Source organism: Microtus oregoni, unplaced genomic scaffold (genome assembly GCF_018167655.1).
Source record: "Microtus oregoni isolate MIOR12 unplaced genomic scaffold, Mior012 000080F_ref0000499, whole genome shotgun sequence".
Classification (NCBI taxonomy): domain Eukaryota; kingdom Metazoa; phylum Chordata; class Mammalia; order Rodentia; family Cricetidae; genus Microtus; species Microtus oregoni.
The window spans coordinates 1990709-2005871 of NW_024544538.1; the positions used below are offsets into that span (position 1 = coordinate 1990709).

General features: G+C 40.9%; 1 protein-coding gene across 1 annotated transcript; it reads right to left on the reverse strand.

Moving 5' to 3' along the window:
* Positions 1–543: 543 nt before the first annotated feature.
* Positions 544–982, reverse strand: LOC121441700 (H/ACA ribonucleoprotein complex subunit 3). The gene has a single exon (XM_041642932.1). It carries the CDS (start codon positions 949–951, stop codon positions 757–759), a length of 195 nt encoding a protein of 64 aa, XP_041498866.1. The 5' UTR covers positions 952–982; the 3' UTR covers positions 544–756.
* Between the last annotated feature and the right edge of the window lie 14181 nt (positions 983–15163).

A 15163-nucleotide genomic window follows, 5' to 3' on the forward strand; every position in this document is an offset into this window, starting at 1 on the left:
AGTGGTGCGGGAGAATTGTCTGTAATCTGTCAATCATGTTTTAAATAAATGCTGATTGGCCAGGCAGGAAGTATAGGCGGGAAAACCAGACTGGAAGTAGAAATGATGCAATCAGAATAGGAGAATTCTGGGAAGGAGGAAGTTGATTCCTCTCACTCCTGCCCAGACCACCAAAGCAGCAGAATGTGATCTGCCTCACTAAAATGGGTACTGAGCCACATGGCTAACATAGATCAGAATAATGGGTTAATGTAAGCTACAAGAGCTAATGAGTAGCCTGATCTAATGGGCCAATCAGCTTTATAACTTATAGAGATCTCTGTGTGATTTTCTTTGGAGCTTGCTGGCTGTGTGGTACCAGGCGGGACAGAAACCCCAATAAGCCAGACCCCTCATGTTACAACCTAGTCTCTTGGTCTATGGACTGTAGCATGGTTATCCTTTATTTCAGAGCTAAGAACCACTTATGAGTGAGTACATGCCATGTTTGTCTTTCTGTGTCTGGGTTACCTCACTCAAGATGATTTTTTTTGAACTTTCAAGTCATTCTATCTTTAATAACCTGGCATTAATTTAAAGCATGAAAAACAAAAGTTAAGATTGTTCCTTTTACGGGACATGCCCATTACGATAGACTCAGTCACGTGGTGAGATAGGATTCCAAACAGTGCGGGAAGGCGTCCCTGCTCACGGATTGATGCATTTGGTTACTGATAATCAGCCTGCGGGCGGGCAGCACAGGAAATTAACGAACTCTCAGAGAACAGGACGCGGTTGCTGGGTCATGAGCACCTTGAAGCGTTTCTTGATGGTGATTCGGTGTCTTGAGTATTTGTCGTCAGGGGAAAAGCGAGCAGGATGGGCAGAGCAAGTCTGTTGTCCCATCGGGTCAAATTTCTTTAACGTATAGACGCGATCTCCCTGTTCGTTCAGGTAATACTGGAGAAACATGACTGCACTTCAGCAGGAAAACGCCAACTTGTCTGCAGTCAGTCGCCTTTGCCAGGAGTCTCAAGATGATTTTTTTTTTAATTCCATCCATTTGCCTTCAAATTTCATGATACCATTGTTTTTAGCAGCTGAGTAATACTCCGTTGTGTGATATACCACATTTTCTTCATTTATTCTTCAGTTGAGGGACATTTAGGTTGTTTCCAGGTTCTGAGTATTATGAGTAAAACTGCTATGAACATGCTTGAGCAAATATCCTTGTGGTAGCATGGAGCATCCTTTGGATATATGTCCAAGATTGGTATAGTTGGGTCTTGTGGTGAATTGATTCCCTGTTTTCTGAGAAACTACCGTATTGATTTCCAAGGTGGCTATATGAGTTTTTATTCCCACCAGCAGCAGAGAAGTGTTCCTCTTATTCTACATCCTCTCCAGCATGAGCTGTCACTTGTGGTTTTGATCTTAGCCATTCTGACAAATATAAGGTTGAATCTCTGAGTCATTTTGATTTGTATTTCCCTGATGGATAAGGACATTGAGCAATTCCTTAAGTCTTTTTGGCCATTTGAGATTCTTCTGTTGAGAATTCCGTTTAGATCTGTACCATTTTTTTTATTTTGTTTTTTGATGTCTAGTTTCTTAAGTTCTTTATATATTTTGGAGATCAGTCCTCTGTCAGATGTGGGGATGGTGAAGATCCTTTCCCATTCTGTAGGCTGCCAATTTCTCTTATTGGCAATGTCCATTACCTTACAGAAGCGTCTCAGTTTCCTAAGGGCCCATTTATTCATTGTCAATCTTAGTGTCTGTGCTATTGGTGTTATATTCAGGAAGTCGTCTCCTGTTCCAATGTATTCAAGGCTATTTCCCAATTTTGCTTCTATCAGCTTCAGTGTAACTGGATTTATGTTGAGGTCTTTGATCCACTTGAACGTGAGTTTTGTGCAGGGTGACATATATGGATCAGTTTGCATTCTTCTATATGCCAGCATATGTTTGGGACTTCAATTCAATTCCATTGATCAGTATGTCTGTTTTCATGCCAATACCATGTGGTTTTTATTACTATAGCTCTTTTTTTTATTACTATAGCTCTTGTAATACAGCTTGAGATTAGTGGTGGTGATACCTCCAGAAGTTCTTTTACTGTACGGGACTGTTTTGGCTATACTGGGTTTTTTGTTCTTCCATATGAAGTTGAATATTTTTTTCAATATAAATAATTGTGTTGGGATTTTAATGGGGATTGCATTGAATCTATAGACTGCTTTTGGAAAGATGGCCATTTTTACTATGTTAATCCTACTGATCCATGAGTATGGGAAATCTTTCCATCTTCTGATATCTTCCTCAATTTCTTTCCTTAATGATTTGAAGTTCTTGTCATACATGTCTCTCAGTTGTTTGGTTAGAGTTACACCAAGATATTTTGCATTATTTTTGGCTATTGTGAAGTCTATTCTTTCCTTGATTTCTTTCTCAGCCTGTTTATCATTTATATATAGGAGGGCTAGTGATTTTTTTGAGTTAATCTTATATCTAGCCAATTTACTGAAGGTGTTTATCAGATGTAGGAGTTCCCTGGTAGAATTTTTGAGTTTGCTTATGTATACTATCATATTATCTGCAAATAATGATACTTTGGCTTCTTCCTTTCCAGTTTGTATCCCCTTGATCTCATTTAGTTGTCTTATTGCTCTAGCTAGAGCTTCCAGAGCTATATTGAATAGATATGGAGAGAGTGGACAGCCTTATCTTGTTCCTGATTTTAGTGGAATCCCTTTGAGTTTCTCTCTATTTAATTTAATGTTGGCTGTTGGCTTGCACTATATTGCCTTTATTGTATTTAGGTATATTCCTTGTATCCCCGATATCTCCAAGACTTTCTTTTATCATGAAGGGGTATTGGATTGTCAAAGACTTTTTCAGCATGTAATGAGATGACCATGTTTTCTTTTTCTTTCAGTCTGTTTATATGCTATATTATATTGACAGATTTTTGTATGGTAAATAATCCCTGCATCTCTGGGGTGAAGCCCACTTGATCATGGTAGATGATCTTTTTGTTGGGATCTTGGATTCAGTTTGCAAGTATTGTATTGAGTATTTTTTCATCTATGCTTATGAGGGAAATTGGTCTATTATTCTCTCTTTTTGTTGAGTCTTTGTGTGGTTTGTGTATTAGGGTGACTGCCCACATTTCTTTAGGAAAAATGTGAACACAATGGGAGCGTCATCTCTCTCTCTCTCTCCCTCCCTCCCTACCTACCTACCTCCCTTCCCTCCTTTATTCCTTCCCTCTCTGTTTTTTTGAGACAGGGTTTCTCTGTGTAACAACTCTGGCTATCTTGAAACTCACATTGTACGAAGTTGCCTCGAACACACAGAGATCTTCCTACCTCTGCCTCTCACGTGCTGGGATTCAGGCATGCACTACCAACTACCTGGGCTGTGCTTCATCTTTTTATAGACAAAATAATAAGAATTAATACTTACCTCACTGGATAATAGTAAAGATTTAGCATCTACCAGTCTCCCAGCAAGTGCATGGTCCACAGTGAGTTCTCAATGGAGTAATAAATACAGTTGTGATTCTATCAAATTTCATACCTTCCCCTATATATTTTATTTTAATTTTATGTCCTTGATTCAAATAATAGGGCAGGCCATGTCATGTCACCTGACCATAACAAAGGAAATTCACTTGCTTGAACATATTCCAAACAAGTACATGTCCCACACATTTGCCATGCACTGTTGGATACCAAAGGAGCATGAATGACCCTTACATCAGGATGACAGAAAGGAGCCGTGCCTGGTGAAGCAGGGAAGTTGAGCAGGATGGTCATGAGTTCAAGGTCTTTCCTAGCCTACATAGCAAGTTCATGTAGTTCAAGTACATGGGCAGTTTAATGAGTTCCTGACTCAAAACAAAAAGTAAAAAAAAAAAAAAAAAAAAAAAAAAAAAAAAAAAGGCTGTGGATATAGCTCTGTGATAAAAGACTAGTCTTGCATTTGCAAAAGCCCTCAGTTCAAACCCACCAGTACTACAAGGAAAAGAAGAGGAGATGATGATAATGGACAGATAGCTTTTAAGTATGACGCCTTAAGTGGTTTACCAGAAGCCACATAATCTCAGTGGAATAAGTGCATGAATGGTGCAAAGTGGTAACAACGAATTATGACTGAAACCTGAATTTTCTGCACCTCTGTTCAACCAAAAGAATGCAAGTTCCATGGGAAGACGATGATCTGTATAGGTCCTATTCACTGCCATATCTATTGTTCTGATGTATTTCCAGTTTTCAGAAAATACCTAGTAAATAAGCACTTGCATATCATTTTTAATCCCCCAAATAATAGTGGTACGATTAAAAGCTAGCATTATTTAGTGATTTTGAAGCAGGGTATAAATAGATGGTACATTGATAGGGGAGGTGTGGCAGCGCACATGACACACCTGGGCGCATGGTACCTGCAGTCAGGCAACGGAGAGAAACAAATGCTGGTACTCTGCTGGCTTCCTCATTTTCCCCATTTGATTTTTTCTGGGTCCCCATCAAGCCCATTGGTGGTGCCACTCATATTCACACTTAGCTCATAAAATTGCAGGGGATTTCAGTGCTAGTCAGTGCTCCATCAAAGGTAGGTAATGCTGAGTGGCCTTACCATCTTCTAAACCTCAAGATCTATGATGTCATTGCAGTCTTCTAGTTTAACAGTAAGTTTTGAAGATCTCAGCTTGCCTAAGCATTATTTTTATCTGTAAGGAACATCGCAAAGGCACACTGGAGCAATTAATTATTGGAGCAACGGAAGGAAAGGAAAGAAATTGATTATTCGCAGGTATGAGCCCTCTAGGCTGGACAGCCTTATGGAGATGCTATTAGATCTTAAGTGGAAAATGACATGTATAACACATTAAAGAGCATTCTACCCAACTGTGTTCGTACTGAGTATATTGGAGCATTGTAATGCCCTAAAATTAATAGTCCTCTTTAGCACTAGACTTCTGAAATCTTAATTCACTAGAATTCCTCAATAAAAGCCATATATGATGCTTTAAAGGGTTAAAGCAATAGATGCATAGGTATTATGCCATTTGATCTTCACAGTGTTCTGTAAGACATCAGGCAGTTAGCTCTCTCACTGTTAAGGCAGCTGAGGAAAACCATTCTCTAAGAGCTGGAGACTTTAACATGGGTTGCACAGCCAAGTGGGGATGAGAACTTAGGATTGAAAACTGTCCCAACTCTCTATCCTACCTCAGCTCCAGCCTCAGCCTTAAGTGGCTAAAAGAAAGAATGCAAAATAGGGGGTCTTAAAAGTACTTATGGTACCATGGATCCCCCATCAGAGTGATCATAAAGGCATGAAATAAAATACATTAGAATGCAAAGGAAAACACCTACATTTGAGAAATACAGTTCTCAAAAATTTAAAGTGTGGACTTCATTTCATCACACATGTCAATATGTATCAATTACTTAGAAAAAAATCCTATTGCATAACAAACTAAATAAATGTTTATTGGGTAAAATAACCTCAACAATAAGGTTTATAACTGAATGAGATGCTGTTTCTGTACACAGTGGGAAATTCTTAGTCAGTGCGTAACTGGCAGGAGGCTCCCTCAAGCTTGTGTTTGTGTGAAAAGTGACAGATGAGCTCCAGTATGAGCAAGTCGAAAGCCCTGCGTTTAGGGGAAAATGAGCCAAATGCTATTCACAAGATGTTAGTCTGCAAACCATCAGTGCTAGGACAGATAAGGGATGTGGGAGCTGCCCGAGAGAAGTCCCTAAAGACATCTGCCCAGTGTGGGCTTGGAATCATAATAAGGCAACACATTCTAAATACAGGTTGTTTTTTTTTTTTTAAAAAAAAAAAAAAGGAAAGAAACAAAGCATGAGACTTTTTTTTTTATCCTCTCTTTTAAAACCTAAGTTTGAATCCACACAGTGCAGTTCATATGGCTGGGCCTCAAACATGGAATTCAGCATTTCAACTCACATGTTATTCAAGAGCTTATTCTGTCCAAAGCATTCTGGCAACCAGTGAGGAATGGAGAGATGGCTCTGACATGGACTTGGCCTTGAAGAGAGATCAAAAGATCAAGGATGTGTGTAGTTTTTAATATATTCATGAAACGTTTTCTGCCTCCTCTGAAACAGAGCCATTTACCTGGGAAGGAAAAAAAAAACTGTATTGTTCAATCCAGTGGAAAAAACTGTTCAATATGGTTCAGTGGGTAAAGGACTTGTCACGCAAGCATAAGAACCTGAGTTTGAATCTCCAGAACCCATTTAAAGCCAGATATGATAGTATATCTGTAATCCAGTATTACTATGAGATGGGAGGTGGACACAGGAGAATTCCACGAAGCTCATAGACCTGCTAGCCTGGTATACACAGAGGCCAAAACCAAAGAAACTTTGTCTCAAACAAGGTGGATGATGAGGACTGATGCATCAGGTTATGATTTGACCTCCCTGCGTGGACTATGGTGCATACACATCCCTTCCCCTACAAGCACGTGTCAGACACACAAAATAAACTAAAAAAAAAAAAAATGCTCCTCAGGTTATAGTAAGAGCTTATATCCTGCTAAGCTCATCATGAACTAAAACTACCAGTAAGTAAAATGCATGTGATCCCCTTTACCCACTGAACCCCCGACTAAGCCATACAGCTCACCACAGAGATTGGTTGTCGTTGACTCTCATGATAGCATTGTTGACTAGGATCTATAGCAACCACTGCCTGGCATCACAAGAGAGGATCCTGTTACCTGGCCTGTTACCAGCCATGAAAAGGCCAAAAGTCAAAATACCAATATAGTTTCTACTGAATATATATTGCTTAGACACTATCATAAAATGAAATATGGTTGCATTGGACTTTTGCTACATTGAAGACTACACAGTTTAGTCTTCTGAGCATGTGAGTTCTATGTGCAGCGTATACACACAAATCAATTTGTACAAATCTTCGTAAGACCAGCATTAAAACAATGCCTTGTTATTCATCAGAAAATGACATATTGGCATTTCACACACATATATTTACCAGGTACCTACACCACGACCCTTGCAGTACTGTTCTAAATGAAGAGATGTCTATTCTAAACGAAGACATGTCTGAGGTACTTGGTGTCTTTTCTATGTTGTTAAACAGAGAGGTCCAGACTTGTCCTGATTGTTCTATGAGAACTCTCTGTTGTGGCTAAGAGGATCCCTTCATAGATTACATGGTGACAAATGCTCTAATCTAACCTTGCAGTTTTCATATTCACCCTTGGCAGCAAGAAGTCACCTAGTTCTTTCCCTAAAGGGGCATCTGCTTTTATATTCAAAATCTCCTCCCTCTTGTCCCTAGAGAACTTGGGGTTCTTACCTGAGACATTAATTGAGGGAAAAATGTAAATTCGATGCTATCATTAATGGCTCATGTTTTTACAGCCAGTTCTGTAAACCTGCATACCCACTGTACTTTAGACCACACCTAAAGACAAAGCTTGAATATGGCATTCAAGAACTATCGCTATTGCTTCCCAGGCTTCACTGTAGTCTTAGTTTCTACTTCTATTACCCACACGTCCTACTTCAAACTGACTGAACTCCTTATTTTGCCCTAGCCCCGAGTCCAAATCTTACACTTCCTGCATGGCAACTATTCAATAAAATTTTCCTAGCTCCCCTCTCCCCCACCCATCTCTTAACTGGGCTCCTAGAGCCCCTTATCTGTATCATAAAATGCAACTACTCTGTGCATTGTAGCATACTCACACACGTGCTCTCTTCCTGGTACTCACCATATCTGATTCATTCATGCATGCATTCACTTGAGAAATAATTACAGGGACCTACAGTGTGGTAGAGAGCTATTTTTGGCATTGGGGATATAGCAGAAAGCAATAAACATCTTTGTCCTTGAGGTTTATCTATAACGAAAGACCTTATGTTAATCTGTCTGACCTGCTGTGATGACTTAGACTGTGTGACTTCTGGAGGCTAGAAAGTCCAAGATGAAGTTTCTGGCTAATTTGATTCTCTAGTGAAGGTTTTCTCCTGGATTGTAGAGAGCTGCATGTTTCACTGCATCACAGTTTCATGATGGGTGGGGGATGAGAATTAATGAATCTAAAATTAGGCTTTCAGACAACAAATTCACTAGGATTATGTTAATCTTTGAGTCCCTCCCAGATTCAAAACTATAAGACACAAATTTCTCTTGTTTATAAGCCTGTGGTATTTTGTCATATCATCTCAAGTGGACTAATATGCTTGCCAATATGGAAGCTAATTAGAATTCCAAGTTGTAGCACAGAGAGAAAGCAGCTGGGAGGCAAGGAGTCAAACAGAAAGATAATTTTTGCCAGACATGACAGTCAATGCTTGAACCACTGTAATGGAAATAGGACTTAAGAGGAAGAGGCAGATTTGAGAGAAAGTCTAGGGAAAAAGTAAATGGAGAAATGGTTCAGAAGCACAATTCAGTTTATCCTAAAGAAAGAAGTTGAGAATGTTTAAAACAACAGTAAAGTGATTACCAATATAAAGTACAGCAAAACTGAGAAAAAAATAGAATTGTTAAGCACAAAAAATAAACTTCTTGCAACTGGTAGCCATGCTAAGGAAAATAAGGGATTCCATAGCAAGTACAGGAATACGAAGAAAGTATTAGCCAGCATCCTCCTGAGAAACCAATAATATTCCATAGATGGAGGGATCTATCAATGTACAGATGTGAGGGAAAAATAGAATTGGTTCACATTATTTTGAAGATTAAAAATGCTGTCAATATTTGGAATTGGAAAGCAGAATGTCAGGAAAGCTGGTAGTATAGTTGTAAACCAAATTTTAATGCCCCAAAGCCAAGATAATTGATGGTTTCAGTTCTAGTCTGAGGACAGGAGCAGGACAGTGTCCCAGATAAGGAGACAGGGAGGGATAGCTAAGTCTCCGTCTATCTCTTTTTATTCCATTCACACCCTCAATGGGTTTGATAAAGCCCTTCCACATTGGGGAGGGTCTTCTGCTTACCCTGTCTCCTAATTGTTAATTTTGTTTGGACACATACACAGACACTTTTAGAAATAATGCTTAAACAAATATATAGCTACCACATGGCCTAAGTTAACACATAAAAGAAACTATTATAGTTTCACTGTAACTTCACACTTTCTAAGTACAGAGGCACTGGGACATATTGATGCTATTTATTTCAAATCTTTATTTAACATAAACATATATAATACATATTATAGTAACAAATATATTCTTGTTCTTCTGTTATCTGAACTAAACAAATACTAGGAAACATAACCTCTAGATTGAGTGCTGTGTGGCTTTTACTGGGAGATATCAACAACTGTCTGTGCACTCTAGCCACCCAAATCTAGCCTGGTAAACCAATGCCTAGTGGAGTTACAAGTGTGATGGAAAAATTAAAATGCTGCAGGATCACCAGTGGCAGCAGGCAGCAGAAACACTGCAGCTTCCCAAGCGGTGGCAGCAGGCCCTGAGAGCAGCCAGTCCCCGGCAGGGATGGCTGCAGGTCCCTGAGCAGTGGCTGGTCCAGGACAGGGAGACACATGGCGGCGACAGTGGATGAGAGACAGAGACATGGATAGGCATGCCATGCAGAGTGAGGTTGGATATTTATTTAGTGGTTATGGAAGGGAGGGGAGAAGGGGAGAAGAGCAGAGAGGGAGAGAGAGAGAGAGAGAGAGAGAGAGAGAGAGAGAGAGGTGGAAGCTGCCTCTTTAAGAGGGAGACAGAAAGGAGAGAGAGACTAAGGCTGCAAGCAAAAAGGAGGGACCTGCCTGCCTCAGCAGATGGGGGAGGGGTGGGCATGGCTTGTCTCTTAAAGAGACAGAAGAACAATTACATTCCCATCTTTTTTTATAATGAAAAGGCAGGAGGTTAGGCACCACAGGTTAAAGGAATTGGGGCCGCAGATTCTTAAGACTTCTTCTGGCTTGTTTGTGGGCATAGTCTTTGGGGGGAAGCTGAGAAGGCGGGGTGCTGGTTACATCCTGGCATAGTTGGTCTCTTTGCTCCTGTCTGGTATTTGTAGTATGGAAATATCTGGTGACTCTTACACCTGTTTAAGGTATTAGCAGAACAGAGGACAAAGTTAAATTAAGGAAAAAAAATTTAGGTATAACACGAACGGAAGCCTGCTTGTTGGGATTTTTGTTCAGCCCGGTACCCCACAACTGCTTAGTCCCAAACAAAATCACACATAGGTCTCTATAAGTTATAAAGTTGATTGGCCCATTAGCTCTAGCCTCTCACTAGCTAACTCCCACATCTTGATTAACCCATTTTTCTGATCTATGTTAGCCATGTGGCTCAGTACCTTTTTCAGTGGAGCAGATCACATCCTGCTGCTTCCTGGTCTGGGCAAGAGTGGGAGGAAACAACTTCCTCCTTCCCAGAATTCTCCTGTTCTCATTACATCATTTCTACTTCCTGTCTGGTTTTCCCACCTATATTTCCTGCCTGGCCAATCAGCATTTATTTATAACATGATTGACAGAATACAGACAATTCTCCTGCACCATTTAGGACCAGGGAATTGAGGGGGGTGTACCTGACCTGTTTAAGATGGATCTTTGAATTCGGCTCCCTAGAACTCACAAGAATTCTTTGGGTTTGTGAAAACAAGTTTTAGACATATACATTGTATAAACCGTAGCACATTTATGTCAGAATGACTGTGACAAATATTTTTGCACAATGAAAAGTATTCTTTTTTTTTTTGTCTTTTTTTTGTCTTTTTTTTTTTTTTTTTTTTTTTTAGTTTTTCGAGACAGGGTTTCTATGTGGTTTTGGAGCCTGTCCTGGGACACCACTGCCTGGCCTATGAAAAGTATTCTTAAGACTATGGAAGGCACAATGAGAGAGAAGTTTGATAACTTGTATTTGTCCTCACACCTTTATAACTTGCAGGTCTTGTATTTTGTTAAATATGTTTGGTGAGGTTGTCCTTTTAAAATGACAAAACCTCTCAGCTGTCAAATTACATCAGAGATCTTTGAGAAGGATAAAATTTTACTTGAGTTACTGTTTTAAAAATGACAGAGAACTTAGTTGGTTGGCACCTAGAGCTATTCTTCAGGTTCCTCTATGGTCGCTGAGGGTCACATTTGACTTTTGCTGTTTAGCACAGGTCCTGCCAGGCTCCAGAAGATCCTGTGGGCTAAGAAATTTGTAAGAAGACAATCCTACCTTGACCTGAGCATCTAGGCTGTCAATTTTAGTGATTCTGTCCACATCTGGAGATCTTCAGTTTACATGAAAGGCAGTTTCACCCAGTGGTCAGTGCTTGGCAATTGAAGCGAATTGCAGATGGACATTGTTATGTGCCCATTTGTCTTCTGTCTTCTTTGGAAGAAATAGAGTGGTGCTGCTAGGAGCCAACCTGTATCTTTTTGTTATGACGTCTTTAATGATTAAATATTTAAATGTCATATTTCCCAGATCTCTGAGCAGTTGAGGGCTGTTTATTAGGTATAACTACTGTACAGAATCTGCCTGGAGGGCTGGGTCTGAGCTTGACTGTACTGGCTCTTAACAGGTAAGATTTACACTCATAAAAAGACAGAAAGAAGAAAAAACTGCTTGCAATAGACAAGAACTGACAATAGTAGAGAACAGCTTAATATATTTTAAATGAGGGTTAGATTAAATATAAAGTATTTTTGTAAGAGACTTAAAAGTACATACCAGTTTAAAACATGAGACTTATTGTTTTTATAGTCTGAAATGAGATAGAATAAACAATTATAACATTAAGCATAGGTGCATTTAAGTTACATGTATGAACACACAAACAGAAAGTGAACAGGAATTGGGCAAAATGGATTCTCTTGGTGGGCCCTACTAGAGGCATGCCACTACCCAAAACACATATGCAACAGATTCAACAAGAGGAATTTAGTGGAAAAAATAAGTAAACTTGGGGACAAGGCAGGGTATACTTCAGTAAAGATGGGAGAACTTGGTCATCTGACCTGGCTCTCAGACAAGATGGTGGTAAGGTCACCCATGCAATAGAGCTAACACTGGGGAACCAGGCAGGGAGCACCTCAGTAAAGATGGCAGAACTTGGTCACCTGACCTGGCTCTTAGTCAAGATGGCGACAAAGTCACCTGACCCCATCAAAATGGCAGTGGTCACATGTTTCATGAAAAAAGCCACTCAGTTAAGATGGCAGTGAAGTCACCTAACTTCAGTTAAGATGGTGTTAAGGTCACATGACCTCAGTCAAAATGGCAGCACTCACATGTGGTATGGAAAAGCCACTCAGTTAAAATGGCAGTGAAGTCACACGTTGTATGGAAAAGCCACAATTTTTGAGCTGCAGGGATTTTAAGCTTAATAAGAGAGACTTAGAGGTGTGATCTGCCCTGTGGCTAAGCCACCATGCCATGCCATAAGCCACAGCAGGGAGCAAAAGGCTGGAATTGAAAAAAGCCTCCTCGTGGATCCGACCAAACTTGTTGGCAGCATTAACCATGGCAGGGCCCATTTGCCTGTGCACTGACAGTAGTTAGAAAGCTCCAACAGACAGTAATCAGAAAACTCCCATAAAAGTGGAGCTAGCGGGACACCAGTGGAGTGAAGATTAGAGCTGAAGAAGTAGGGCATTAAGGCCTGGGAATTTTGGGCCTCTAAAAGGCTTCCATCTCGGGGTGGGGGAGAATAGACATGGATGGCTTGCTACTCACAGCTGAAATTGTGAAATCCTGCAAAATGGCGCCACCACAAGGCCTATAACGAGACGTCTCCCCCATAGGTGGAGTGCAAATTGGAACAAACACTGCAGGGCTGGTGGCCGGGATCCCCTGGCCCAGGGTGGGGTGTTATGGCCTGGTTAGATCCGGTCAGGGTGACTCAGAAGTCAGAGAGGCCAGAGGCCGCTCCAAGCAGCCTTTTACAGCAGGGAAAAGAAAAGAAAAAAATGAAATGAAATGGAAAAGAGAAAGAAGAATCTGAGGGACCCTGGGTCCCCAGTCGAATGCACCACACAGAGTGTGCAGTGCTAGTGTACACGGACTGACCCTGGGTCAGTCCAAACACAACCATAGCAGAATGGGTGAAATTCACCAATCAAAGCCGGTGGTATGAGTAGAAATCAGGCTCAGGCATATGGAATACATGGTTGTGGGGAAAAAAAAATACCTGGTTCAGGATCCCGACTCTGGGAGAGGGATTCAGGTCAAGAGAGCCTCCCGAGTCTTGTGGCATCAATGTAATGGAAAAACTAAAAATGCTGCAGGATCCCTGGTGGCAGCAGGCAGCAGAAACACTGCAGATCCCCCAAGCAGTGGCAGCGGGCCATGTGGTGGCAGGCAGCAGGCCCTGAGAGCAGCCAGTCCCAGGAAGGGATGGCTGCAGATCCCTGAGCAGTGGCTGGTCCAGGACAGGAAGACACATGGTGGTGGCAGTGGGCGAGAGACATGGACAGGCACGCCATGCAGAATGAGGTTGGATATTGATTTAGTGGTTATGGAAGGGAGGGGAGAGGGGAGAAGAGCAGAGAGGGGGAGAGAGAGAGAGAGAGAGAGAGAGAGAGAGAGAGGCTGCCTCTTTAAGAGGGAGACAGAAAGGAGAGAGAGAGACTAAGGCTGCAAGCAAAAAGGAAGACCTGCCTGCCTCAGCAGATGAGAGAGGGAGTGGGCATGGCTTGTCTCTTAAAGAGACAAAACAACCATTACAACAGGAGCATGAGTGACCCAGAGGCAGCTGCATCACCAAAAAGCCCAGTGTAAGATGGATAATGACTCCTAAAATCTGCATCCTTGAAGGCCCCTGAACAACTTGAAGTCATTCTCCAACAGAGACTGTTTATATAAGCTTGGAGATGGGACCTTTGAATTGTATAACTTTCTTAGCTTCTTTCACCTGGTAAATATCTTGAGTTGCCTGGGCTGTGGGAATTTGATGAACTTCCTCCCTCCCTCCAGGATGACTATTTCAGTTCTGAGGAAGTAGTTACATAACAGTGGGTCACTAATCCCACATTCCTATAAATCCAATTACCTTTCTTCTCTGTGTTGTCTCATGGATTGTCTCTGTATTGCCTGGATAGCAGGCAGTGATCATTTGAGCTTGGCTGATGTTATTTAATTATTTATAAGGTACTTGTCTGTGGTATGTTGTTATAGCCCAAGAAAATGGACTACGAGAATGATATTTAAAGACAACACCCTGGACCAAATCACAAAAGAACTTCAAGAGCTAAAATTCCCAATACTAAGGATTTGGGGAAGTGGATAGGATATCACAAAAAGACACTGAAAAGAAGCAGACTGAAATGTATGGGGGGGGGGCATTTCAAGGGGAAGTGTTTGACTCTTACCAAAGTCTATGAAAAGCAGCTGATCCACAGTACTTATTTGCCTGCAAAATGAGCAAGCTGAGATAGAAACCAAAAGAGGCATGCAAGCCATCCTTTGTGTCCACCCCACTCTTACTCAGTACCTCCCTCATTCGAGATTTCTGGGTATACAGGTCTTAGTTTGTATTTGTCCTATTTGATCCATCTCTTTATTAGCTTTCACCATATTCAATACCCAATGCTGGCTTGGGAAATTAGTTCACTCAGAAATATTTAGGGAAATTCTTACTGAGCTTGTTTTTCAGCTACTGAGCCTGATGGAACTCACAGATATGTGAACGAAAAAATCAACTGTGACAGTCCTAGAAATAGAAATGTTATTAGCAGCCCCTATTAGCAGTCTGTGCGTATGTGTTTGTGTGTCTAAGCAGTAGAACACAGGTGGTTTACCTGAATAACAATTACAAAAACAACCCAGGACAAAGAAAAAGGATAGGGCTTTATTTTCCTCCACTCATTACATTTCCACTTTTCTAACAGCTAAGACACATTAGTGATTCAAACACCTCTGAATAAGAGCCTGGAGCGAAATGGCCAAGAGCTCTTCAAACAGTGTCTGAGTCTCTAGATATCTACATGTGAGAATATTAGCTTGGATAGTGACCTGGGATGCTTCCATCATTATGGGATATAGCCTGTAGAAAATTTGAATTCTCAAATCCCACCCTCAGAAAAAGAAAGACAGAGAAAAGTAATGCCAGTATCACAGGCTTTTTTGGTAGGACAAGAAGCCTCCTGAAACAAATTTAATTAAAACTGCAGAACGTCGGTGGAGGAGAGGTTCATCACACCTACCCAGTT

Excerpts from the sequence above, each read along its gene's own strand:
- LOC121441700 (XM_041642932.1), bottom strand. The coding sequence starts at position 951 with ATGTTTCTCCAGTATTACCTGAACGAACAGGGAGATCGCGTCTATACG.